Below are 25,352 nucleotides of genomic sequence, written 5' to 3'. Positions count from 1 at the left end.
AAATAATAAAGGTGCATTGCACATGTTTTACTATGCATACATGTTATATGGGGAATTAAATAACCAGATGCATGTCCCTTTAATGTACACTTTTCTAACAGTTAAATATACCCTAGTTTGATCTGTACAGTTGAAACCCCATACGAAAGCATCTTTTTCTCAGCAGGTGAGACAACATACATTGTATTTTGCTGTGTATCTGTACAAAGCTAGAAAATCAAGTAATTCTATATCCTTGCCTCACACCAAAAACTGATAGCTAGTCGTTACTGATGATATCCTATCCCTTCTGGGATTCAGTACCTTTGTTTATGTCTCTCCTTGTCACATTATATTCCTGATGCTATCAGGCACAAAGTCCAACTTCAGTAAAGCTTTACTCTGGCTACTGGAAACTCCCATACAAATGGCATAACAATGTGAGATCAGTAATATTGTATTGAAGGCAGATAATGGTCAACATTAAAATATGCAGAATTTGAAGTGCATTTCATGATTATAATACAGGCATTTTTGTAATATTTGTATATGTGTATTAGCAAAAAATGCATATGGTAAAATAACATAATTTATGTAAGAACTTACCTGATAAATTCATTTCTTTCATATTAACAAGAGTCCATGAGCTAGTGACGTATGGGATATACATTCCTACCAGGAGGGGCAAAGTTTCCCAAACCTTAAAATGCCTATAAATACACCCCTCACCACACCCACAAATCAGTTTAACGAATAGCCAAGAAGTGGGGTGATAAGAAAAAAAGTGCGAAGCATATAAAATAAGGAATTTGAATAATTGTGCTTTATACAAAAAAATCATAACCACCACAAAAAAGGGTGGGCCTCATGGACTCTTGTTAATATGAAAGAAATGAATTTATCAGGTAAGTTCTTACATAAATTATGTTTTCTTTCATGTAATTAACAAGAGTCCATGAGCTAGTGACGTATGGGATAATGACTACCCAAGATGTGGATCTTTCCACACAAGAGTCACTAGAGAGGGAGGGATAAAATAAAGACAGCCAATTCCTGCTGAAAATAATCCACACCCAAAATAAAGTTTAACAAAAAACATAAGCAGAAGATTCAAACTGAAACCGCTGCCTGAAGAACTTTTCTACCAAAAACTGCTTCAGAAGAAGAAAATACATCAAAATGGTAGAATTTAGTAAAAGTATGCAAAGAGGACCAAGTTGCTGCTTTGCAGATCTGGTCAACCGAAGCTTCATTCCTAAACGCCCAGGAAGTAGATACTGACCTAGTAGAATGAGCTGTAATTCTCTGAGGCGGAATTTTACCCGACTCAACATAGGCAAGATGAATTAAAGATTTCAACCAAGATGCCAAAGAAATGGCAGAAGCTTTCTGGCCTTTCCTAGAACCGGAAAAGATAACAAATAGACTAGAAGTCTTACAGAAAGATTTCGTAGCTTCAACATAATATTTCAAAGCTCTAACAACATCCAAAGAATGCAACGATTTCTCCTTAGAATTCTTAGGATTAGGACATAATGAAGGAACCACAATTTCTCTACTAATGTTGTTGGAATTCACAACTTTAGGTAAAAATTCAAAAGAAGTTCGCAACACCGCCTTATCCTGATGAAGAATCAGAAAAGGAGACTCACAAGAAAGAGCAGATAATTCAGAAACTCTTCTGGCAGAAGAGATGGCCAAAAGGAACAAAACTTTCCAAGAAAGTAATTTAATATCCAATGAATGCATAGGTTCAAATGGAGGAGCTTGAAGAGCCCCCAGAACCAAATTCAAACTCCAAGGAGGAGAAATTGACTTAATGACAGGCTTTATACGAACCAAAGCTTGTACAAAACAATGAATATCAGGAAGAATAGCAATCTTTCTGTGAAAAAGAACAGAAAGAGCAGAGATTTGACCTTTCAAGGAACTTGCGGACAAACCCTTATCTAAACCATCCTGAAGAAATTGTAATATTCTCGGTATTCTAAAAGAATGCCAAGAAAAATGATGAGAAAGACACCAAGAAATATAAGTCTTCCAGACTCTATAATATATCTCTCTGGATACAGATTTACGAGCCTGTAACATAGTATTAATCACAGAGTCAGAGAAACCTCTTTGACCAAGAATCAAGCGTTCAATCTCCATACCTTTAAATTTAAGGATTTCAGATCCTGATGGAAAAAAGGACCTTGAGACAAAAGGTCTGGTCTTAACGGAAGAGTCCACGGTTGGCAAGAGGCCATCCGGACAGGATCCGCATACCAAAACCTGTGAGGCCATGCCGGAGCTACCAGCAGAACAAACGAGCATTCCTTCAGAATCTTGGAGATTACTCTTGGAAGAAGAACTAGAGGCGGAAAGATATAGGCAGGATGATACTTCCAAGGAAGTGAAAATGCATCCACTGCCTCCGCCTGAGGATCCCGGGATCTGGACAGATACCTGGGAAGTTTCTTGTTTAGATGAGAAGCCATCAGATCTATTTCTGGAAGTTCCCACATTTGAACAATCTGAAGAAATACCTCTGGGTGAAGAGACCATTCGCCCGGATGCAACGTTTGGCGACTGAGATAATCCGCTTTCCAATTGTCCATACCTGGGATATAAACCGCAGAGATTAGACAGGAGCTGGATTCCGCCCAAACCAAAATTCGAGATACTTCTTTCATAGCCAGAGGACTGTGAGTCCCTCCTTGATGATTGATGTATGCCACAGTTGTGACATTGTCTTATCTGAAAACAATGAACAACTCTCTCTTCAGAAGAGGCCAAGACTGAAGAGCTCTGAAAATTGCACGGAGTTCCAAAATATTGATCGGAAATCTCACCTCCTGAGATTCCCAAACCCCTTGTGCCGTCAGATACCCCCACACAGCTCCCCAACCTGTAAGACTTGTATCTGTTGAGATTATAGTCCAGGTCGGAAGAACAAAGAAGCCCCCTGAACTAAACGATGGTGATCTGTCCACCATGTCAGAGAGTGTCGTAAAATCGGTTTAAAGATATTAATTGAGATATCTTTGAGTAATCCCTGCACCATTGGTTCAGCATACAGAGCTGAAGAGGTCGCATGTGAAAACGAGCAAAGGAGATCGCATCTGATGCGGCAGTCCTAAGACCCAACATTTCCATGCATAAGGCTACCAAAGGGAATGATTGTGACTGAAGGTTTTGACAAGCTGATATCAATGTTAAACTTCTCTTGTCTGACAAGGACAGAGTCATAGACACTGAATTTATCTAGAAACCTAAAAAGGTTACCCTTGTCTGAGGAATCAATGAACTGATTGGTAAATTGATCCTCCAACCATGAACTTGAAGAAACAACACAAGTCGATTCGTATGAGATTCTTCGAAAATGAGAAGACTGAGCAAGTACCAAGATATCGTCCAAATAAGGAAATACCAAAACCCTATTCTCTGATTACAGAAAGAAGGGCACCGAGAACCTTTGAAAAAAATTCTTGGAACTGAGGCTAGGCCAAACAGTAGAGCCACAAAACTGGTAATGCTTGTCTAAAAAGAGAATCTCAGATACTAAAAGTGATCTGGATGAATCGGAATATGCAGATACACATCCTGTAAATCTATTGTAGACATATAATGCCCTTGCTAAACAAAAGGCAGGATAGTCCTACAGTAACCATCTTGAATGTTGGTATCCTAACATAACGATTCAATAATGATAGATCCAGAACTGGTCTGAAGGAATTGACCTTCTTTGGTACAATGAAGAGATAAAATAAAACCCCAGCCCCTGTTCCAGAACTGGAACTGGCATAAATACTCCAGCCAACTCTAGATCTGAAACACATTTCAGAAATGCTGAGCCTTGCTGTGTCAACTGGGACACGGGAAAGAAAAGAATCTCTTAGCAGGAGGCCTTAACTTGAAGCCAATTCTGTACCTTTCTGAAACAATGTTTCTGAAACCAGAGATTAAGAACGGAATTGATCCAAATTTCTTTGAAGAAAACGTAATCTGCCCCATACCAGCTGAGCTGGAATAAGGGCCGCACCTTCATAGATACTTAGGAGCTGGCTATAGGTTTCTATAAGGCTTGGATATATTCCAAACTGGAAATAGTTTCCAAACTGATACCGCTCCTGAGGATGAAGGATCAGGCTTTTGTTCCTTGTTGTGAGGAAAGGAACGAAATGATTATTTACCCTGGAAAGAAAGGGAAAGCAAAGTTGACTTAGAAGACATGTCAGCATTCCAAGTTTAATCCATAAAGCTTTTCTAGCTAAAATAGCTAGAGACATATACCTGACATCAACTCTAATGATATCAAAAGATGGTATCACCAATAAAATTATTAGCATGTTATAGAATAATAATAATGCTATAAAATTATGATCTGTTACTTGTTGCGCTAAAGCTTCTAACCAAAAAGTTGAAGCTGCAGCAACATCCGCTAAAAATATAGCAGGTCTAAGAAGATTACCTGAACATAAGTAAGCTTTTCTTAGAAAAGATTCAATTTTCCTATCTAAAGGATCCTTAAATGAAGTACTATCTGCCATAGGAATAGTAGTACATTAGCAGGAGTAGAGACAGCCCCATAACCTTAGGGATTTTTGTCCCAAAAAACTCTAATCTGTCAGATGGCACAGGATATAATTTGCTTAAACGTCTAGAAGGAGTAAATAAATTACCCAAATTATTCCATTCCCTGGAAATTACTTCAGAAATAGCATCAGGGAGATAAAACACTTCTGGAATAACTACAGGAGATTTAAAAACCTTATTTAAACGTTTACATTTAGTATCAAGAGGACCAGAATCCTCTATTTCTAATGCAAATAACACTTCTTTAAGTAAAGAACGAATAAATTCCATCTTGAACAAATACAAAGATTTATCAGCATCAACCTCTGAGACAGAAACCTCTGAACCAGAAGAACCATTATCAGTATCAGAATGATGATGTTCATTTAAAAATTCATCTGAAAAAAAGAGAAGTTTTAAAAGACTTTTATGTATACTAGAAGGAGAAATAACAGACATAGCCTTCTTAATGGATTTAAAAAATAAAATCTCTTATGTTATCAGGAACACTCTGAAAATTAGATGTTGACGGACAGCAACAGGTAATGTAACAGTACTAAAGGAAATTTTATCTGCATTAATAAGTTTGACATGACATGCAATACAAATAACAGCTGGAGAAAACAGATACCAAAAGTTTATAGCAGACTTAGCTTGGTAGCTCCAGCACTGTGCAGTGATTTTCCTGTAGTATCTTCTGACTCAGTTGCAACGTGGAACATCTTGCAATATGTAAAAGAAAAAAACAACATATAAAGCAAAATTGATCAAATTCCTTAAATGACAGTTTCAGGAATGGGAAAAAAATGCCAGTGAACAAGCTTCTAGCAACCAGAAGCAATAAATAATGAGACTTAAATAATGTGGAGACAAAAATGACGCCCATATTTTTTAGCGCCAAAAAAGACGCCCACATTATTTGGCGCCTAAATGCTTTTGGCGCCAAAAATGACGCCACATCCGGAACGCCGACATCTTTGACGCAAAATAACGTCAAAAAATGACGCAACTTCCGGCGACACGTATGACGCCGGAAACGGAAAAGAATTTTTGCGCCAAAAAAGTCCGCGCCAAGAATGACGCAATAAAATGAAGCATTTTCAGCCCCCGCGAGCCTAACAGCCCACAGGGAAAAAAGTCAAATTTTTGAGGTAAGAAAAAATATGATAATTCAATGCATAATCCCAAATATGAAACTGACTGTCTGGAAATAAGGAAAGTTGAACATTCTGAGTCAAGGCAAATAAATGTTTGAATACATATATTTAGAACTTTATAAATAAAGTGCCCAACCATAGCTTAGAGTGTCACAGAAAATAAGACTTACTTACCCCAGGACACTCATCTACATGTTGTAGAATGCCAAACCAGTACTGAAACGAAAATCAGCAGAGGTAATGGTATATATAAGAGTATATCGTCGATCTGAAAAGGGAGGTAAGAGATGAATCTCTACGACCGATAACAGAGAACCTTATGAAATAGACCCCGTAGAAGGAGATCACTGCATTCAATAGGCAATACTCTCTTCACATCCCTCTGACATTCACTGCACGCTGAGAGGAAAACCGGGCTCCAACTTGCTGCGGAGCGCATATCAACGTAGAATCTAGCACAAACTTACTTCACCACCTCCCTTGGAGGCAAAGTTTGTAAAACTGATTTGTGGGTGTGGTGAGGGGTGTATTTATAGGCATTTTAAGGTTTGGGAAACTTTGCCCCTCCTGGTAGGAATGTATATCCCATACGTCACTAGCTCATGGACTCTTGTTAATTACATGAAAGAAATATCACTATTATAGTAGTATACTGGCATATGCTGCTATTGCCCAGTGTACCAGCTTGTATGAAGTAAATCAAGCCTTTCTGACACAATAAGGGCCAGATTACAAGTGGCGTGCTATTGTTCTTTTTTCTGGGACAGGTTAGCGAGGACAGGTTAGCACGCATTTTACAAGTTGAAAGTAAAAAGTTAGCATGCGAGTGCAACCAGAGGTGCGCTAACTTTAGGCCGTTGGATATTGTGATTGCATACTTATCTTTCACGCGCTAACCCGATACACATTAGATCAACTGCACTTAACCCTAAAAGGTTGTTATGCATATTTTGCATTCCAATGTTCTTCCCATAGAAAATAATGCATGTAAGCACATTACAGTTTTTAACCATGATGATGATTATTATTAGTTATTTATAGAGCGCCAACAGATTTCGTAGCACTATAAGCATAGGCGTGATATGGAAGGTAACATTTTAAGGGATCAAATGGGTAGAGGGCCCTGCCGAGAGTTGTACTGTTGTAGTCAGCTCTTATGAAGGTGATCTACAAACAGATGGGCTCATAGACTTACATGCTAAGGTGATTCAAGAGGCTAACAAAGGAGGAGAGGAACTGGGGTTAGGAAAGGTTAGTGTAGGTTGTAAGCATCCTTGAACAGTAGAGTCTTTAAGGAGCATTTGAAACTATCAAAACTAGGGGAGAGTCTAGTGGAGCGAGGCAGAGAGTTCCACAAAATAGGGGCCAGTCTGAAGAAGTCCTGTAGACGCAAATGTGAGGAGGTAACAAGAGAGGAGGAGAGGAGGAGGTTGTGAGCAGAGCAAAGGGGACGGGAGGAAGAGTATCTGGAGATAAAGTCTGAGATATAGGGGGAAGCAGTGCTATTGAGGGTCTTGTGTGTCAGAGTCAGAATTTGTGTTTAATCCTGGAGGCAAGAGGAAGCCAGTGAAGGGATTAGCATAGAGGTGCAGCAGATGAAGTGCGACGTTTAAGGAAGATGAGCTGTGCAGAGGCATTCATTATGGATTGTAAAGGAGTGAGATGGCAGCTAGGGAGACCAGAGAGGTTGGAGTTGAAATATTCAAGGCAGGAAAGGATGAGAGAGTGGATTAAAATCTTAGTTGTGTCTTGTGTGAGGAAATATCAAATTTTAGAGTTGTTTTTAAGGTGGAAGCGGCAAGCTTTAGCCAAGGACTGAATGTGAGGAGTGAAAGAAAGATCTGAGTCAAATGTGACCCCAAGACATAGGGTATGCAGTAGTGGTAATGATGGAGTTATCAACAGTTATAGCTAAATGGGAGTGGAGATTTTGGAAGAAGTGGGAAAAATAAGAAGCTCAGTTTTGGAGAGATTTAGCTTAAAGTTAAAGTGACAGTCAACACCAAAATTGTTATTGTTTATAATGATAGGTAACGCCTTTACTGACATTGCACTAATTGGCTAAAATGCAAGTCAATAGATAATAAATAAATAGTCATGTGATCAGGGGGTTGTTTAGATACAAGGTAATCACAGAGGTTAAAAGTATATTAATATATCTATGTTGGCTTTGCAAAACTGGGTAATATAGGGATTATCTATCTTTTTAAACAATAACAATTTAGGAGTTGACAGTCCATTTAACCCCCTTAAGAACCAAGGACGTTGTATGTACGTCCTCAAAAAAACATCAGTTAAGGACCAAGGACGTACATAGCACGTCCTCAGTGAAACTCTGGAAATATTGCAACAATGCCTCGACATTGAGGCATCATGCAATACCCTTTAGGCCTCTACCGATTCAGAGAGGGCCACTCTGTGGCCCTTTCTGCATCGGCCAGCCATGGTGCCGATCGTTGGTGCTGTGGGAGGGCTTGGAGGGTGGGCGGCCCATTGCTGGAGGAGGCGGGAGGAAGGTGGGAAGCCGCTACGACACCGGCACTAAGTGGGAAGGAGGGTGAAGGAGGAGAGGGGGATTCTATGTAGGATCCGTGCCTGTAAAGGGATCTGGGAGGGGTAGGAAGGTATGCTTATGGGGGGGGGGCAGCTATACTACGGAAAATAGTTGTTTTTTTTTGTTTATTTTTGAAATGACTAATTTAAAATAAACTGGGTACTGGCAGACAGCTGCCAGTACCTAAGATGGGGGCAAATAAGTAGAGGGGGTAGGGTTAGAGAGCTGTTTGGGGGGACTCAGGGAGGTTGGGTGGTAAGGGGGGATTCTACACTGAAGAAAATTTATAATTCTTTTCTTTTTCTTTATTTCTTTTTTTAAACCTTTATTTTTATACTGGCAAACTTTCTGCCAGTACTTAAAGTAAATGTCAACTTTCAAGAATGAGTGCCCGGTTTTAAAAAATACTATTAAAAACAGGGGCACTTTCAGATGGGGTGAACCTGGGGGGGGGAGAGCTGTTTGAGAGGGGTCAGGGAGGGATCAGGGGGTGGGATGTGTCTGATGGGAGGCTGATCTCTACACTAAAGCTAAAATTAACCCTACAAGCTACCTAATTAACCCCTTAACTACTGGGCATAATACAAGTGTGGCACACAGCGGTATTTAGCAGCCTTCTAATTACCAAAAAGCAATGCCAAAGCCATATATGTCTGCTATTGCTAAACAAAGGGGATCCCAGAGAAGCATCCATTTGTGTCATAATTGCAAAAGCTGTTTGTAAATAATTTCAGTGAGAACCTAAAGTTTGTGAAAAAGTTAACGATTTTTTTTATTTCATGGCATTTGGTTGTGAAACTGGAATCTGTGATGGTATAAAACAAACACACAGAAGGGCGCCTCCTAGTGTAATAAAGTACAGATGGTGTACAAATATGTAATAACAGATGTTCAGGTACACACAAGAGTGTCACTCGTGCTTAGTAGTGCATACTGGAATCTCAGTGTCTCAGCTCACTGTTCTTTTCCCCACAGGTCTCAGTCTAGGCTGTAGTCTCCAACCACAAACAAACATGGACAGGCTCTCAGTCAAGTGATAAGTTTTAAAATCACTTTTATTAAAACAATGGTCTTTAAAAGCACAGTGTATACATATATCACTGTGTATTAAAATGCAACTAGTTACTCAGCTAGCTTGCTGTTTCGTCAGGCATCTAACAACCTGACCTGGTTTCCTCAGGCATCTAATAACCTGAAATGGTGGCATGAAATATACCAAATTGGGCCTAGATCAATACTTTGGGTTGTCTACTAAAAAAATATATATACATGTCAAGGGATATTCAGGGATTTCTGACAGATATCAGTGTTACAATGTAACTATAGCTAATTTTGAAAGAACAAAAAATGGTTTGTAAATAGCAAAGTGCTACTTGTATTTATTGCCCTATAACTTGCAAAAAAGCAAAGAACATGTAAACATTAGGTATTTCTAAACTCAAGACAAAATTAGAGATTATTTAGCATGGGTGTTTTTTGGTGGTTTTTTCATCATATTTTATATAATTGTTATAGTAAATAATATGATATGATGAAAATAATAGTATCTTTAGAAAGTCCATTTAATGGCGAGAAAAACTGTATATAATATGTTGAGTAAGAAGAAAATTACAACTAAACACAAACACTGCAGAAATGTAAAATCAGCCCTGGCCCCTAACGGTAAGAAAATTGAAGAATGGTCTGGTCACTAAGGGGTTAAGGTAGTGAGAGAACATCCAAGATGAGATATGAGAAGGACAGTTAGTGACATGGGTTAGCAAAGAACAGGATACGTCTGGTGCAGAGGTAGATTTGGGTGTCATCAGCATACAAGTGATATTGAAACCCATGGGACTTTATTAAGGGACATAATGATGACGTATAGATTATGTTCCTCTAACACATATTTGCTAGAAGTTTGATTTTCTCAAATACATTCATTACCTATATTTCTAGCCCCTTTGTGTGGGTTAGACACAAATTTAACAAGGGTCACAAATGCTGGAATTAAAGGCTCTAAGGAATTTATTTTTATTATTATTATTATTATTATTATTATTATTATTATTATTTTACAAATGTCTTCAAAAGGATAAGAACAAATAAAACTGAGAAGCCTAATTATAAAGTCAATAGGCAAAACAGATAAAACAGATGTTTTTAAATAACTCTCCAATATATTTCTATTATCTAATTTGATTCTTTCTCTTAGCATCTGATTTTTCTTTCACAATTCAGATAGAATATACAATTTTAAACAATCTTTGCAATTTACTTGTATTACCAATTTTCTTTGTTTTATTGTTATCCTTTGTTGAAAAGCAGGAAGATAAGTTCAGGAGTGTGCACGTGTCTGCAACACTATATGGCAGCAGTTTTGCAACAATGTTATACAATAGCAAGAGCACTAGATGGCAGTGCTATTTCATGTTCCTTTAAAGGGACACCTAGTAATTAGAAGAGATTTCTGTTGTGTTGCTATTGAATAACATATTCTTTTTACTGCAATCATTTTTTTAATAGACAAACTCCTCCCACCATTTGCCTTATTTGGAGGAGCCAATCGGGGCTTTAGTCTGCAGACAACAAGGATAACCACTGCTGTAAAGTTAGTATAAAATTAATTGGTTTGCAGTTGTTTAGTTAAAGCCAATTACAGACAGATAAGTCATCAGGTGCATTTCAAGGTCTGAGAGTTTGAGAATACTCTATTTCCAGAGCTACATTACATGAAAAGGGGCAAAACAAATGAAAATGTATCACAAAGTTGTTGCATTACACATAACTAAACATTTTATATAAAAATCCCAAGGTGTTTACTAGACATGTGCTTTTGTTTCATAAGAAGGTCCTTTAGCGCAGGTCCTGGTTGCTCTGTGAAAAAGGTTTGGGATTAGCATGGCTCTCCAGTGCGCTAAAGGTAAGTATAAAGCTACAGGTGAAAATGTTCACCTGTAGCCTAGAAACATGTACATTAATTTAACGAAAATAAATGTAAATGTTCAACTAATGGTCGGTATTGGTTGAGTTTAAAACGAGACGAATACCAAATAGTGCAGGCAACGGATATTCGAAATACGAAGTATTTTGAATATTCGGAATGAAAGATTCAGCCTAATCAAAAATTTCATATGCTAATTTCTTAGACCTTGAAGGCCGCCTCTTATCTGAATGCATTTTGACAGTTTTTCACCACTAGAGGGTGGTAGTTCATGCGTGTCATATAGATAACATTGTGCTCACACACGTGGAGTTACCTAGGAGTCAGCACGGATTGGCTAAAATTCAAGTCTGTCAAAAGCACTGAGATAAGGGGGCAGTCTGCAGAGGCTTAGCTACAAGGCAATCACAGAGGTAAAAACTATATTAATATAACAGTGTTGGTTATGCAAAACTAGGGAATGGGTAATAAAGGGATTATCTTTTAAAACAATAAAAAACATAATTTATGTAAGAACTTACCTGATAAATTCATTTCTTTCATATTAGCAAGAGTCCATGAGCTAGTGACGTATGGGATATACATTCCTACCAGGAGGGGCAAAGTTTCCCAAACCTTAAAATGCCTATAAATACACCCCTCACCACACCCACAATTCAGTTTAACGAATAGCCAAGAAGTGGGGTGATAAGAAAAAAGTGCGAAAGCATATAAAATAAGGAATTGGAATAATTGTGCTTTATACAAAAAAATCATAACCACCACAAAAAAGGGCGGGCCTCATGGACTCTTGCTAATATGAAAGAAATGAATTTATCAGGTAAGTTTTTACATAAATTATGTTTTCTTTCATGTAATTAGCAAGAGTCCATGAGCTAGTGACGTATGGGATAATGACTACCCAAGATGTGGATCTTTCCACACAAGAGTCACTAGAGAGGGAGGGATAAAATAAAGACAGCCAATTCCTGCTGAAAATAATCCACACCCAAAATAAAGTTTAATGAAAAACATAAGCAGAAGATTCAAACTGAAACCGCTGCCTGAAGTTTTTTTCTACCAAAAACTGCTTCAGAAGAAGAAAATACAACAAAATGGTAGAATTTGGTAAAAGTATGCAAAGAGGACCAAGTTGCCGCTTTGCAAATCTGATCAACCGAAGCTTCATTCCTAAACGCCAAGGAAGTAGAAACTGACCTAGTAGAATGAGCTGTAATCCTATGAGGCGGAGTCTTACCCGACTCAACATAGGCAAGATGAATTAAAGATTTCAACCAAGATGCCAAAGAAATGGCAGAAGTTTTCTGGCCTTTCTAAAACCGGAAAAGATAACAAATAAACTAGAAGTCTTTCGGAAAGACTTAGTAGCTTCAACATAATATTTCAAAGCTCTAATAACATCCAAAGAATGCAACGATTTCTCCTTAGAATTCTTAGGATTAGGACATAATGAAGGAACCACAATGTCTCTACTAATGTTGTTGGAATTCACAACTTAGGTAAAAATTTAAAAGAAGTTCGCAACACCGCCTTATCCTGATGAAAAATCAGAAAAGGAGACTCACAAGAAAGAGCAGATAATTCAGAAACTCTTCTGGCAGAAGAGATGGCCAAAAGGAACAAAACTTTCCAAGAAAGTAATTTAATATCCAATGAATGCATGGGTTCAAATGGAGGAGCTTGAAGAGCCCCCAGAACCAAATTCAAACTCCAAGGAGGAGAAATTGACTTAATGACAGGCTTTATACGAACCAAAGCTTGTACAAAACAATGAATATCAGGAAGAATAGCAATCTTTCTGTGAAAAAAGAACAGAAAGAGCAGAGATTTGAACTTTCAAGGAACTTGCGGACAAACTCTTATCTAAACCATCCTGAAGAAACTGAAATATTCTTGGTATTCTAAAAGAATGCCAATAAAAAATGATGAGAAAGACACCAAGAAATATAAGTCTTCCAGACTCTATAATATATCTCTCTGGATACAGATTTACGAGCCTGTAACATAGTATTAATCACAGAGTCAGAGAAACCTCTTTGACCAAGAATCAAGCGTTCAATCTCCATACCTTTAAATTTAAGGATTTGAGATCCTGATGGAAAAAAGGACCTTGCGACAGAAGGTCTGGTCGTAGCGGAAGAGTCCACGGATGGCAAGAGGCCATCCGGACAAGATCCGCATACCAAAACCTGTGAGGCCATGCCGGAGCTACCAGCAGAACAAACGAGCATTCCTTCAGAATCTTGGAGATTACTCTTGGAAGAAGAACTAGAGGCGGAAAGATATAGGCAGGATGATACTTCCAAGGAAGTGATAATGCATCCACTGCCTCCGCCTGAGGATCCCGGGATCTGGACAGATACCTGGGAAGTTTCTTGTTTAGATGAGAAGCCATCAGATCTATTTCTGGAAGTTCCCACATTTGAACAATCTGAAGAAATACCACTGGGTGAAGAGACCATTCGCCCGGATGCAACGTTTGGCGACTGAGATAATCCGCTTTCCAATTGTCCATACCTGGGATATGAACCGCAGAGATTAGACAGGAGCTGGATTCCGCCCAAACCAAAATTCGAGATACTTCTTTCATAGCCAGAGGACTGTGAGTCCCTCCTTGATGATTGATGTATGCCACAGTTGTGACATTGTCTATCTGAAAACAAATGAACAACTCTCTCTTCAGAAGAGGCCAAGACTGAAGAGCTCTGAAAATTGCACGGAGTTCCAAAATATTGATCGGAAATCTCACCTCCTGAGATTCCCAAACCCCTTGTGCCGTCAGATACCCCCACACAGCTCCCCAACCTGTAAGACTTGCATCTGTTGAGATTATAGTCCAGGTCGGAAGAACAAAGAAGCCCGCTGAACTAAACGATGGTGATCTGTCCACCATGTCAGAGAGTGTCGTAAAATCGGTTTAAAGATATTAATTGAGATATCTTTGAGTAATCCCTGCACCATTGGTTCAGCATACAGAGCTGAAGAGGTCGCATGTGAAAACGAACAAAGGAGATCGCATCTGATGCGGCAGTCCTAAGACCCAACATTTCCATGCATAAGGCTACCAAAGGGAATGATTGTGACTGAAGGTTTTGACAAGCTGATATCAATGTTAAACTTCTCTTGTCTGACAAGGACAGAGTCATAGACACTGAATTTATCTAGAAACCTAAAAAGGTTACCTTTGTCTGAGGAATCAATGAACTGATTGGTAAATTGATCCTCCAACCATGAACTTGAAGAAACAACACAAGTTGATTCGTATGAGATTCTTCGAAAATGAGAAGACTGAGCAAGTACCAAGATATCGTCCAAATAAGGAAATACCAAAACCCTATTCTCTGATTACAGAAAGAAGGGCACCGAGAACCTTTGAAAAAAATTCTTGGAACTGAGGCTAGGCCAAACGGTAGAGCCACAAAACTGGTAATGCTTGTCTAAAAAGAGAATCTCAGACACTAAAAGTGATCTGGATGAATCGGAATATGCAGATACACATCCTGTAAATCTATTGTAGACATATAATGCCCTTGCTAAACAAAAGGCAGGATAGTCCTACAGTAACCATCTTGAATGTTGGTATCCTAACATAACGATTCAATAATGATAGATCCGGAACTGGTCTGAAGGAATTGACCTTCTTTGGTACAATGAAGAGATAAAATAAAACCCCAGCCCCTGTTCCAGAACTGGAACTGGCATAAATACTCCAGCCAACTCTAGATCTGAAACACATTTCAGAAATGCTGAGCCTTTGCTGTGTTAACTGGGACACGGGAAAGAAAAGAATCTCTTAGCAGGAGGCCTTAACTTGAAGCCAATTCTGTACCTTTTTGAAACAATGTTTCTGAAACCAGAGATTAAGAACGGAATTGATCCAAATTTCTTTGAAGAAAACGTAATCTGCCCCATACCAGCTGAGCTGGAATAAGGGCCGCACCTTCATAGGTATTTAGGAGCTGGCTATAGGTTTCTATAAGGCTTGGATATATTCCAAACTGGAAATAGTTTCTAAACTGATACCGCTCCTGAGGATGAAGGACCAGGCTTTTGTTCCTTGTTGTGAGGAAAGGAACGAAAATGAATATTTACCCTGGAAAGAAAGGGAAAGCAAAGTTGACTTAGAAGACATGTCAGCATTCCAAGTTTAATCCATAAAGCTTTTCTAGCTAAAATAGCTAGAGACATATACCTGACATCAACTCTAATGATATCAAAAGATGGTATCACCAATAAAATTATTAGCACGTTATAGAATAATAATAATGCTATAAAATTATGATCTGTTACTTGTTGCGCTAAAGCTTCTAACCAAAAAGTTGAAGCTGCAGCAACATCCGCTAAAAATATAGCAGGTCTAAGAAGATTACCTGAACATAAGTAAGCTTTTCTAAAGGATCCTTAAATGAAGTACTATCTGCCGTAGGAATAGTAGTACATTAGCAGGAGTAGAGACAGCCCCATAACCTTAGGGATTTTTGTCCCAAAAAACTCTAATCTGTCAGATGGCACAGGATATAATTTGCTTAAACGTCTAGAAGGAGTAAATAAATTACCCAAATTATTCCATTCCCTGGAAATTACTTCAGAAATAGCATCAGGGAGATAAAACACTTCTGGAATAACTACAGGAGATTTAAAAACCTTATTTAAACGTTTACATTTAGTATCAAGAGGACCAGAATCCTCTATTTCAAATGCAAATAACACTTCTTTAAGTAAAGAACGAATAAATTCCATCTTGAACAAATACAAAGATTTATCAGCATCAACCTCTGAGACAGAAAGCTCTGAAGCAGAAGAACCATTATCAGTATCAGAATGATGATGTTCATTTAAAAATTCATCTGAAAAAAGAGAAGTTTTAAAAGACTTTTATGTATACTAGAAGGAGAAATAACAGACATAGCCTTCTTAATGGATTTAAAAAATAAAATCTCTTATGTTATCAGGAACACTCTGAAAATTAGATGTTGACGGAACAGCAACAGGTAATGTAACAGTACTAAAGGAAATTTTATCTGCATTAATAAGTTTGACATGAAATGCAATACAAACAACAGCTGGAGAAACAGATACCAAAAGTTTATAGCAGATACACTTAGCTTGGTAGCTCCAGCACTGTGCAGTGATTTTCCTGAAGTATCTTCTGACTCAGTTGCAACGTGGAACATCTTGCAATATGTAAAAGAAAAAAACAACATATAAAGCAAAATTGATCAAATTCCTTAAATGACAGTTTCAGGAATGGGAAAAAAATGCCATTGAACAAGCTTCTAGCAACCAGAAGCAAAAAATAACGAGACTTAAATAATGTGGAGACAAAAATGACGCCCATATTTTTTAGCGCCAAAAAAGACGCCCACATTATTTGGCGCCTAAATGCTTTTGGCGCCAAAAATGACGCCACATCCGGAACGCCGACATTTTTGACGCAAAAAAACGTCAAAAAATGACGCAACTTCCGGCGACACGTATGACGCCGGAAACAGAAAAAAAAATTTGCGCCAAAAAAGTCTGCGCCAAGAATGACGCAATAAAATGAAGCATTTTCTGCCCCCGCGAGCCTAACAGCCCACAGGGAAAAAGTCAAATTTTTTAAGGTAAGAAAAAATGATTGAAACAAATGCATTTATCCCAAATATGAAACTGACTGTCTGAAAAATAAGGAATGTTGAACATTCTGAGTCAAGGCAAATAAATGTTTGAATACATATATTTAGAACTTTATAAATAAAGTGCCCAACCATAGCTTAGAGTGTCACAGAAAATAAGATTTACTTACCCCAGGACACTCATCTACATATAGCAGATAGCCAAACCAGTACTGAAACGAGAATCAGCAGAGGTAATGGTATATATAAGAGTATATCGTCGATCTGAAAAGGGAGGTAAGAGATGAATCTCTACGACCGATAACAGAGAACCTATGAAATAGACCCCGTAGAAGGAAATCACTGCATTCAAATAGGCAATACTCTCCTCACATCCCTCTGACATTCACTGCACGCTGAGAGGAAAACCGGGCTCCAACTTGCTGCGGAGCGCATATCAACGTAGAATCTAGCACAAACTTACTTCACCACCTCCATCGGAGGCAAAGTTTGTAAAACTGAATTGTGGGTGTGGTGAGGGGTGTATTTATAGGCATTTTAAGGTTTGGGAAACTTTGCCCCTCCTGGTAGGAATGTATATCCCATACGTCACTAGCTCATGGACTCTTGCTAATTACATGAAAGAAATTCTGGTGTAGACTGTCCCTTTAACTGACCACTACTCCTTCCCAATGAAAGTATAGGGCATTATGTAAAAAAATGCCTTTGCTATTTAATTGTTATAGTTTGTTATATTATATTAATATAATTATAATATTTAAGTGCTGCCCAGTTGTCAGGTTGTGTAAAAAAAATTTGCTCAGAGCAGGAGCAGGTCCGTCCAGCGGTAAAAAAATTTAGAGGGAACATTGATTGTATTTTTGATTGTATAATGCTATAATGGATTAGATAAGACAGCTTCAAACTTGGCCCTCCAGAGGTTTTTGGAACTACATTTCCCATGATGCTCAACCAGCATATCAACTGGCTTAGCATCAAGGGAAATGTAGTTCCAAAACCTCTGGAGAGCCAAGTTTGAGGCTGTCTGGATTAGATCATGTGATTATTTTTTAATGGCCCTTTAAACAATAATACTAGTATACTACACAATAGAAGCGTAATGTATTTGCTTACTGGAATTGGATATAAACTTACCTCCATATCGAGGACTTTGTGAAATATTGCTTGAGCAAGGCATTCTCGTATGTATCTTTGATTATCATGTCTCATTGCATTTATTCTGTATTCCTTTTCAGACAATATTTTTCCACTTTTTGTAATCTACACAAAAAAATATATATTATTACACGCTGGAAAAAAATGACGTCTCTTCATTGCAGTAAATACAACAGATTTGTTCTTTTAAATCATAATCTTTATTCTTATATATCTTGTGATGATAAAATAAAGATCCACATTATTACTTTATTATCTTATGCTAATGATATATACCCTGATTATTTTTTTGTTATAGGAAATCTAGTACTTAAAGGGACAGACTAGACAAAATTTAACTCATGATTCAGATAGCACATGCAATTTTAAAGAATTTCCAGTTTACTTTTATCATCAAATTTGCTATTTTCTTTTGTATTCTTTGATGAAAGCTAAACCTAGGTAGGCTCATATGCTAATTTCTAAGCCTTTGAAGGCCACCTCTTATCTCAGTGTATTGTGACAGCTTTTCACAGCTGGACAGCGCTAGTTCTTGTGTTCCATATAGGTAACACTGTGCTCACTCCCGTGGAGTTAATTATGAACCAGCACTGATTGGCTAAATACATGTCTGTCAAAAGAACTGAAATAAGGGGGTAGTCTGCAGAGGCTTAGATACAAGGTAATCACAGAGGTAAAAATTGTATTAATATAACTTTGTTGGTTATGCAAAACTAGAGAATGGGTAATAAAGGGATTATCTTTTAAACAATAACAATTCTGGAGTAGACTGTCCCTTTAAAGTGATTTTCTGGTTTAAAAATAAATAGCTCCACCATTTAGAGCATTTTATTTTCATACAAATGCCTTCCTTTTACTGTGTTTAAAGGGACATGAATTCAGCTTTAAACTTTCATGGTTCAGAGACAGCATGCAAGACTTTCAAATTTACTTTTATTATCAAATTACTTTGCTCTCTTGACATCCTTTGTTGAAGAGCATATCTAGGTAGACTCAGGAGCAGCATTGCACTACTGGGAGCTAGTTGGTGATTGGTGGCTACACACACATATGCCTCTTGTCACTGACTCATCAAATGTGTTCATCTAGGTCCTTAGTGCATGGCTGCTCTGGGCTTCAACACATAGTTATGGCAGTAGTGCAATAATAAAATAAACTAACATATCAGAGCATTTTGTTTTGCTTGTTTATGTCCCTTTAACAGATAAATGAAAAGCAGAGTCACATGATTAAAATATTTACTGAACTTTGCAGAAATAATCTGCGTAAATACTAAATTATTATCATTCTTATTACAACAGTACCAGTCCAGCTCTTTGAAGATGTCTTCTTATTCGTGTATTGTTGAAATATCCCTTTAGATGTCTGTCTGTGAGGCTGTTATAGCTGGACAATGGCCTATGAAATATAAAATAAGTTTAATTACAATTGTCACAGCGTTATAAAATATTTGAGAGAGCAGGCAGTATACATTTTAGAAGGTTAAAGGGATACTAAACCAATTTTTTTTCTTTTATGATTCACATAGAGCATGCAATTATAAGCAACTTTCATATTATCAATTTGTTTTCATTCTCTTGGTATCTTTATTAGAAAAAGGAGAAATAAAAGTTTAGGAGCTGGCCCATTTTTGGTTCAGCACCCTGGATAGTGCTTGCTGATTGGTGGCTACATTTAGTCACCAATCAGCAAGCGCTACCCAGGTTCTGAACTTAAAATCGGCCAGCTCCTAATCTTTCATTCCTGCTTTTCAAATAAAAATAGCAAGAGAATGAAGAAAAATTGATAATAGGACTAAATTAGAAAGTTGCTTAAAATTGCATGCTGCTTTAACAGTGACACACTTAATCTATTTTTGCCAGTAATTTCTAATTGGGTGTTCCTGCTATTAACATCTACATAAGGTGCCCAATGCATGACATCTCATGCATCAAACGTGAACCGTTAGCAACAAGGAAAAACATTATTTACAACAGTAATACCTAGGAAACATCCTTGCAAAATGGTTTGTGTAAATGTTGTGATTGTGTTTTGTTATGGTGACGCAATCTCTCTGGATAGTACAAAAAGTATCTCCAGGGGATAGGTGTGGGCGTTCCAGAGATCAGCCCAGCATGCATAGTTGTCAACATTTAAAAAAACATTTCCAGGGACACTTTGGAGCAGAGCAAGCAAGTGGGTTACAGGAGTATTGACGACCTACTGTTCAACTGCTCCGCCCACTCCGTTCTGCAATCAAAACACACCCATTTGAGAGTAATAGTAAAACTTAAACTTATCCATAGCTTATTATACAGATTACAGCACCAACCTCTTACACCTACCCCATAATATTGACAATACCGACAGTGCGGATCAGGTCTGCCAGACCTCGCTGAATGCGGAGAGCAAAACGCTCTCCGTATTCAGCATCGCACCAGCAGCTCACAAGAGCTGCTGGTGCAACGCCGCCCCCTGCAGACTCGCGGCCAATAGGCTGCCAGCAGAGGGTGTCAATCAATGCGATCGTACTCGATCAGGTTGATTTCCGGAGATGTCTGTCCGCCTGCTCAGAGCAGGCGGACAGGTTATGGAGCAGCGGTCTTGAAAGCCCAGAAACACGGGCCGTCAAGCTCCTTACTGAGCTTGATAGATAGGACCCATTGAGTCCCTGCCTAGACCTGCTCTGAGCGATCAAGCAGAGTTCGTGCTGTACCTCCCCATTGACTTGTGTCAGACATGCCCCAGCTCAGCTGCAGCCCTCCAAAGCTCCTGGAGGTGGCATTTCCAGGGACAAAAAAATTCCAGCGATATACAATAAAATCCAGGGACTGTTGCTGGAAATCAGGGACTGTTTGCAACTATGAGTGTACAAGATTCATAAAGACTCTAATGCCCTTGTGAAATATTGCAAAGCTTTAGAATATCAGGCCCTAACTGATTTTAAGTTTTCTTGGTTTTTTTTTTGCTTACGTTGGACTACTTTATATATGGCTTTTTTTTTTGTAACCTTTTAACGCCGTTACGGCGTTGTATTCCGTCCAAATTTTTCTGGGCGGAATACAACGTCCTAACCGGGTGGCTTTCCTGAAACCACTGGTGCTTCCCTGATGGGATCGCAGTCTGGAGGGCGTTCCTAGCATAATAGGAACACCCCATGACGCAATACCATCATTGAAATCTCGTGATCACTTTCACGATTGCAAGATTTCAAATTGTTTACATCGGAACAGTTGTTCTGATGTAGACACTTTAACCCCGCCAGGAAAGTGTTAATTTTAATAAGTTTGTTCTCTAATGTTTTGAAGGTGTTTTGTGATATATGTATCAATCACAGTGCAATTGGTTCTATGCTTCAAGAATTGAACAATTATGAATCAGGTGCAGACCCACTGATTATATCAGAGCTTAGCTCACAACTTGAGGCTGAGAAGAAGGACAATTACAAATTAAATATTACTACATTTTAGTTACACTAAAATTTTTTATTAAATCTAGCCCAGGGGTGTAACTAGATCTCAGAGCCCCCCTCCGCCTCCTATTTCAACAGAACCCTTTCTAGCTCTTTGCAATCCATAAGAGCTGAGCAAAAAGCCACATAGCAGCAAGAGGAGTGGTTACTCCATGCCAATGTGAATGTAGTCTTCCTGTACAAATATGGTAGCAAGTTTTTTTGTACAGCAACATTGTGTGCCACCATATTTTTAAAGCAAATCCATACACTCTTACACTGCAAGCCCTGATTTGCACAGGGCACACACAGGGGCCAGACCGGCTACCTATGTAACTTGGGCACAACTAGCACCTCTGTAGCATTATCACTAGTTAATGCAGGGCAACTTGGACCCCCTAAATGTGTGGGCCCAGTCTCAATTGAGACCCCTAAAACTGTAACTATTCCCCTAAACTAGCCCATTATTTTAGACTAGTCCTAGAGCCTGTGTACACAAGCCATTTTTTGCAGTACAGTGGTCCCACCCTTTGCTCTCTCTCCCCCTCTCTGTTGCTCTCTCTCCCCCTCTCTTTTGCTCTCTCTCTCCCCCTCTCTTTTGCTCTCTCCCTTTCTCCTCTCTTTTCCCCCTCTCTTTTGCTCTCTCTCTCCCCACCCTGTTTTGCTCTCTCTCTCCCCTCTCTTTTGTGCTCTCTCTCTCTCCCCCTCTGTTTTGCTCTCTCTCTCTCTCCCTCCTCTCTTTTGCTCTCTCTCTCTCCTCTCTTTTGCTCTCTATTCCCTCTCTTTTGCTCTCTCTCCCCTTCTTTTGCTCTCTTGCTCTTACTCCCCCATTTTTTGTGATCTCGCAGCCACGTCCACTGCCGCCTGGCCACCCCCATCTCGCCACTCCCATCCAGCCATGCCCCAATCACAACACGCCCAGCCACGCCTCCCCCATCATGGCTGCTTTGGACCACTATCTCTGCTGCTCAAGGCCAGGTATGTTTGACTTTGTGCAGTCTCTACTGCACATAACAGCTTCGGACAAACATACTTAGCCTTTTATTATATAGGATATGTATATATGTTACAGTTAAACTGTGTTTTAAAGGGGCATGAAACCCAGACTTTTTCTTTAATTCTTCAGATAGAGTATACAATATGACACAACTTTCCAATTTGCTTCTATTATCAAATGTGTTTGAGTCTCCTGTATCCTTTGTTGAAGGAGCAGCAATGTACTTCTGAGAGCTAGCTGATCACATGCTTGGTAAACCAATGACACAACTCATATATGTGCAGCGACCAACTAGCAGTTAGCTCCCAGTAGTGCAGTATCCTCCTGAATCTACCTGAATATGCTTTCAACAAATAATACCTAGAAAAGGTATTTTCAGCTGTTTTTGTGTATAAATAAAATATCATGTACACTCTCCCTGCAAGCTCAGCCTATCTGAAAGGGCTGTGGCTTTACTGACAAATAATCACTAAGTCAAATACAATAATAAACATAAAGGAATTGGTTTGCATATATTTTATACACTACAACTAGTATAACAAGTCATTGGAAACAAACTAAGGGAAAAACAGTCTTATAGGGAACTGTCTCTTTCAATTATGCACATAATACCATTCCAGTGAGTGTGGAGAAGCATGTTTGCTTTGTGTATAATTTCAAGAAAACATCTCTAACCTTTCAAATCCTTGCTTGACAATACTGAATTCTCCACATGGGGAAGAATGTTGTTCTTGACAGTTCATTGAAATCACGTCGTTTTTAGACAATGTAATACTGAGTTCAATACAAATTATAAATTGAAAGGAACTTGAATCATCTAGCAGATTTCTTATATTATCAATTACTTTTCACTGCATACACAAATTGTCATTCCATTATATAAGACACATATGTAAAGTTTATCAAAAGAGGATGAATATTCAAATAAACATAAATGTGAATACAGCTTAAAGGGACTGGAAACACGTTGAGATTTGTATATAAAATGTTTAGTTATGAATAATAAAACGACTTTGCAGTATTTATGTTGCCCCTTTTCATGCAATTGAGCAAATTCTAAATCTCAGAGCTTGAAATGCACCCTGCTGAATTTTCAAGGCGAACCCTGCTACATATATCTCCTTAATTGGATTTATCAGATAACAATTGCAAAACAATACGCTTTATTTTATCTTTATGACAGTGGCTAGCCTTGTTGTCTGTGGACTAAAGCCCAGATTGGCTCCTCTAAATAAAGCAAACAGTGGGTGGAGTTTGGCTATTGAAATATAATTTAACTTCATGATTTGCATGTTATTTATATTATGACTAAAATGAATAGCAGTACAAAAAGGTAATCTTTATTAAAAGAGACCTTTTCATGGTGTCACATTTAAAAAAATATCCAAATGACTAAATAAGCATTTTTTTGTTTTTATTTGGAGCTCTTAGATGTCAAAATGCCTTAAAGAGACATTTAACACAAAACATATTTTTAAAAAGCATAGGGGCCAATTTATCATAGTGCGAGCGGACACGATACAATGTAGCGTATCATGTCTGCCGCACATCGATAAATAAATGCCGACAGCAGTTCTTGTGAACTGCTGGTGCGATGTCGCCCCCTGCAGATTTGCAGCCAATCGGCCAATCAGTTCCAAAATGGCAGCACCCATAGTTAGTTAGAGGGAGGTGTATGATGTGTATTTGTGTTTTATGTCCCTTTAAACACTGGTTTTCAAACCTGTCCTCAGGCCTCTCCCCAACAGGCCGGATTTTCAAGATACCTTGCATGACAACAGGTAAAATAACCATGTTTACTAATATGTTGATTATTTCCCCTGTGGTCTAGTTCAGATATCTTCAAAATGTGGCATTTTAAACAGTGATTTAAAAGAAAATGAAAGTAAAATGAAATCCATGTTAAAATTTAGCTAGATTATAAATACAGTCTTCTACCTCTTCACTTGAAAACAGAGACACTGAGACCACAATGAGTCTAAGATTTTTGTTTGTACTATGAACACATTATATTGATAAGCTAAATGTAAGGAAGACAATGGTTTATGAGGGGTGTGTCAAAGAAATATCATGAAGATAATTGGTATGCAAATGTATTGATTTGAATCAGATTTGCAAAACAATAACTAAATATATAAAAAAGAAAAGAAACATAGCCACATCAAATCCCTGCAGTCCCTCTAGCATTCACAAGTCTGCTTAAAATCAGAACTCTGCCACTTCAGCCTCAAGATACATGCCAGCTCCTGAGCCTACCTCAGGAGTAGGGTTGGCACATTGGCCATGGTTTCTTGGACACTTATGAGTTACACATGCTGCAGGGTGTGCAGAGGGGAACATGCATTATGCTGCTGGACAGCACACAAATAGTGACACTGGACAGCCCTATTCATGTTCCTCCCTGCACACCCTGCAGCATGTATAACTCATAAGTGCCCAGGAAAATATGGCCAAGGTGGTAACCCTACTCAGTAGCTGTGCTTGTTTCTCTCCTCTCTAAACATCTCTGATCTCACAAGATTTTAGAAGGCAGTTTTTGTTAAGAGGAGTTCCCAGCATTTCTGGATGTTAGGGAGAGATAAGCACATTACTATATAGCATATTATACAGAGTTTTGTTGTATTTATATTTTGTACTTTGTATTTTTATTTAATTTAAACTTTAGGTTTTGTATATTGCAGTGTATGTTGGCCTGTGATGTGTATACATACTGATTGTACTTTGTTTCTGTTTATATTCAGCAAGAAGTATACTTTGTATACATTTTTTACAAGTTGCATTGAACTGTTTTTTTATACACAGTTTCAGAAAGTTGGCTAGAACTGAGTATTCCTTAGTCTCGAAAGAGTGCTGCTTATGCTGGACAGGGGTATTCCTTAGGAGTGTCTGAAGTTATTTCACAGTTATCATTAGGGACACTAAGGTCAAATCTAAAATGTTATAACTCAGATAGAACATGGCAATGTTATAAAATGCTCCTTTTAT

At 38.4% G+C, this 25,352-nt stretch overlaps 1 protein-coding gene across 1 annotated transcript in view; it reads right to left on the bottom strand.

Annotated features, from left to right (window-relative positions):
• The window catches only part of LOC128643749 (glutamate-rich protein 3-like), a 160,579-nt gene extending 136,418 nt beyond the window's left edge, over window positions 1-24,161 (bottom strand). Inside the window, exons 1-3 of the mRNA XM_053696570.1 lie at window positions 24,091-24,161; window positions 19,245-19,338; window positions 17,920-18,045 (exon numbers count right to left, since the gene is read on the bottom strand). Coding sequence (XP_053552545.1) covers window positions 17,920-18,045; window positions 19,245-19,338; window positions 24,091-24,161 — 291 coding nt within the window. The remainder of the gene's footprint in view (window positions 1-17,919; window positions 18,046-19,244; window positions 19,339-24,090) is intronic.
• Between the last annotated feature and the right edge of the window lie 1,191 nt (window positions 24,162-25,352).

Source organism: Bombina bombina, unplaced genomic scaffold, assembly GCF_027579735.1.
Source record: "Bombina bombina isolate aBomBom1 unplaced genomic scaffold, aBomBom1.pri scaffold_716, whole genome shotgun sequence".
Lineage (NCBI taxonomy): Eukaryota > Metazoa > Chordata > Amphibia > Anura > Bombinatoridae > Bombina > Bombina bombina.
This window is presented reverse-complemented; position numbering and strand designations above follow the sequence as displayed.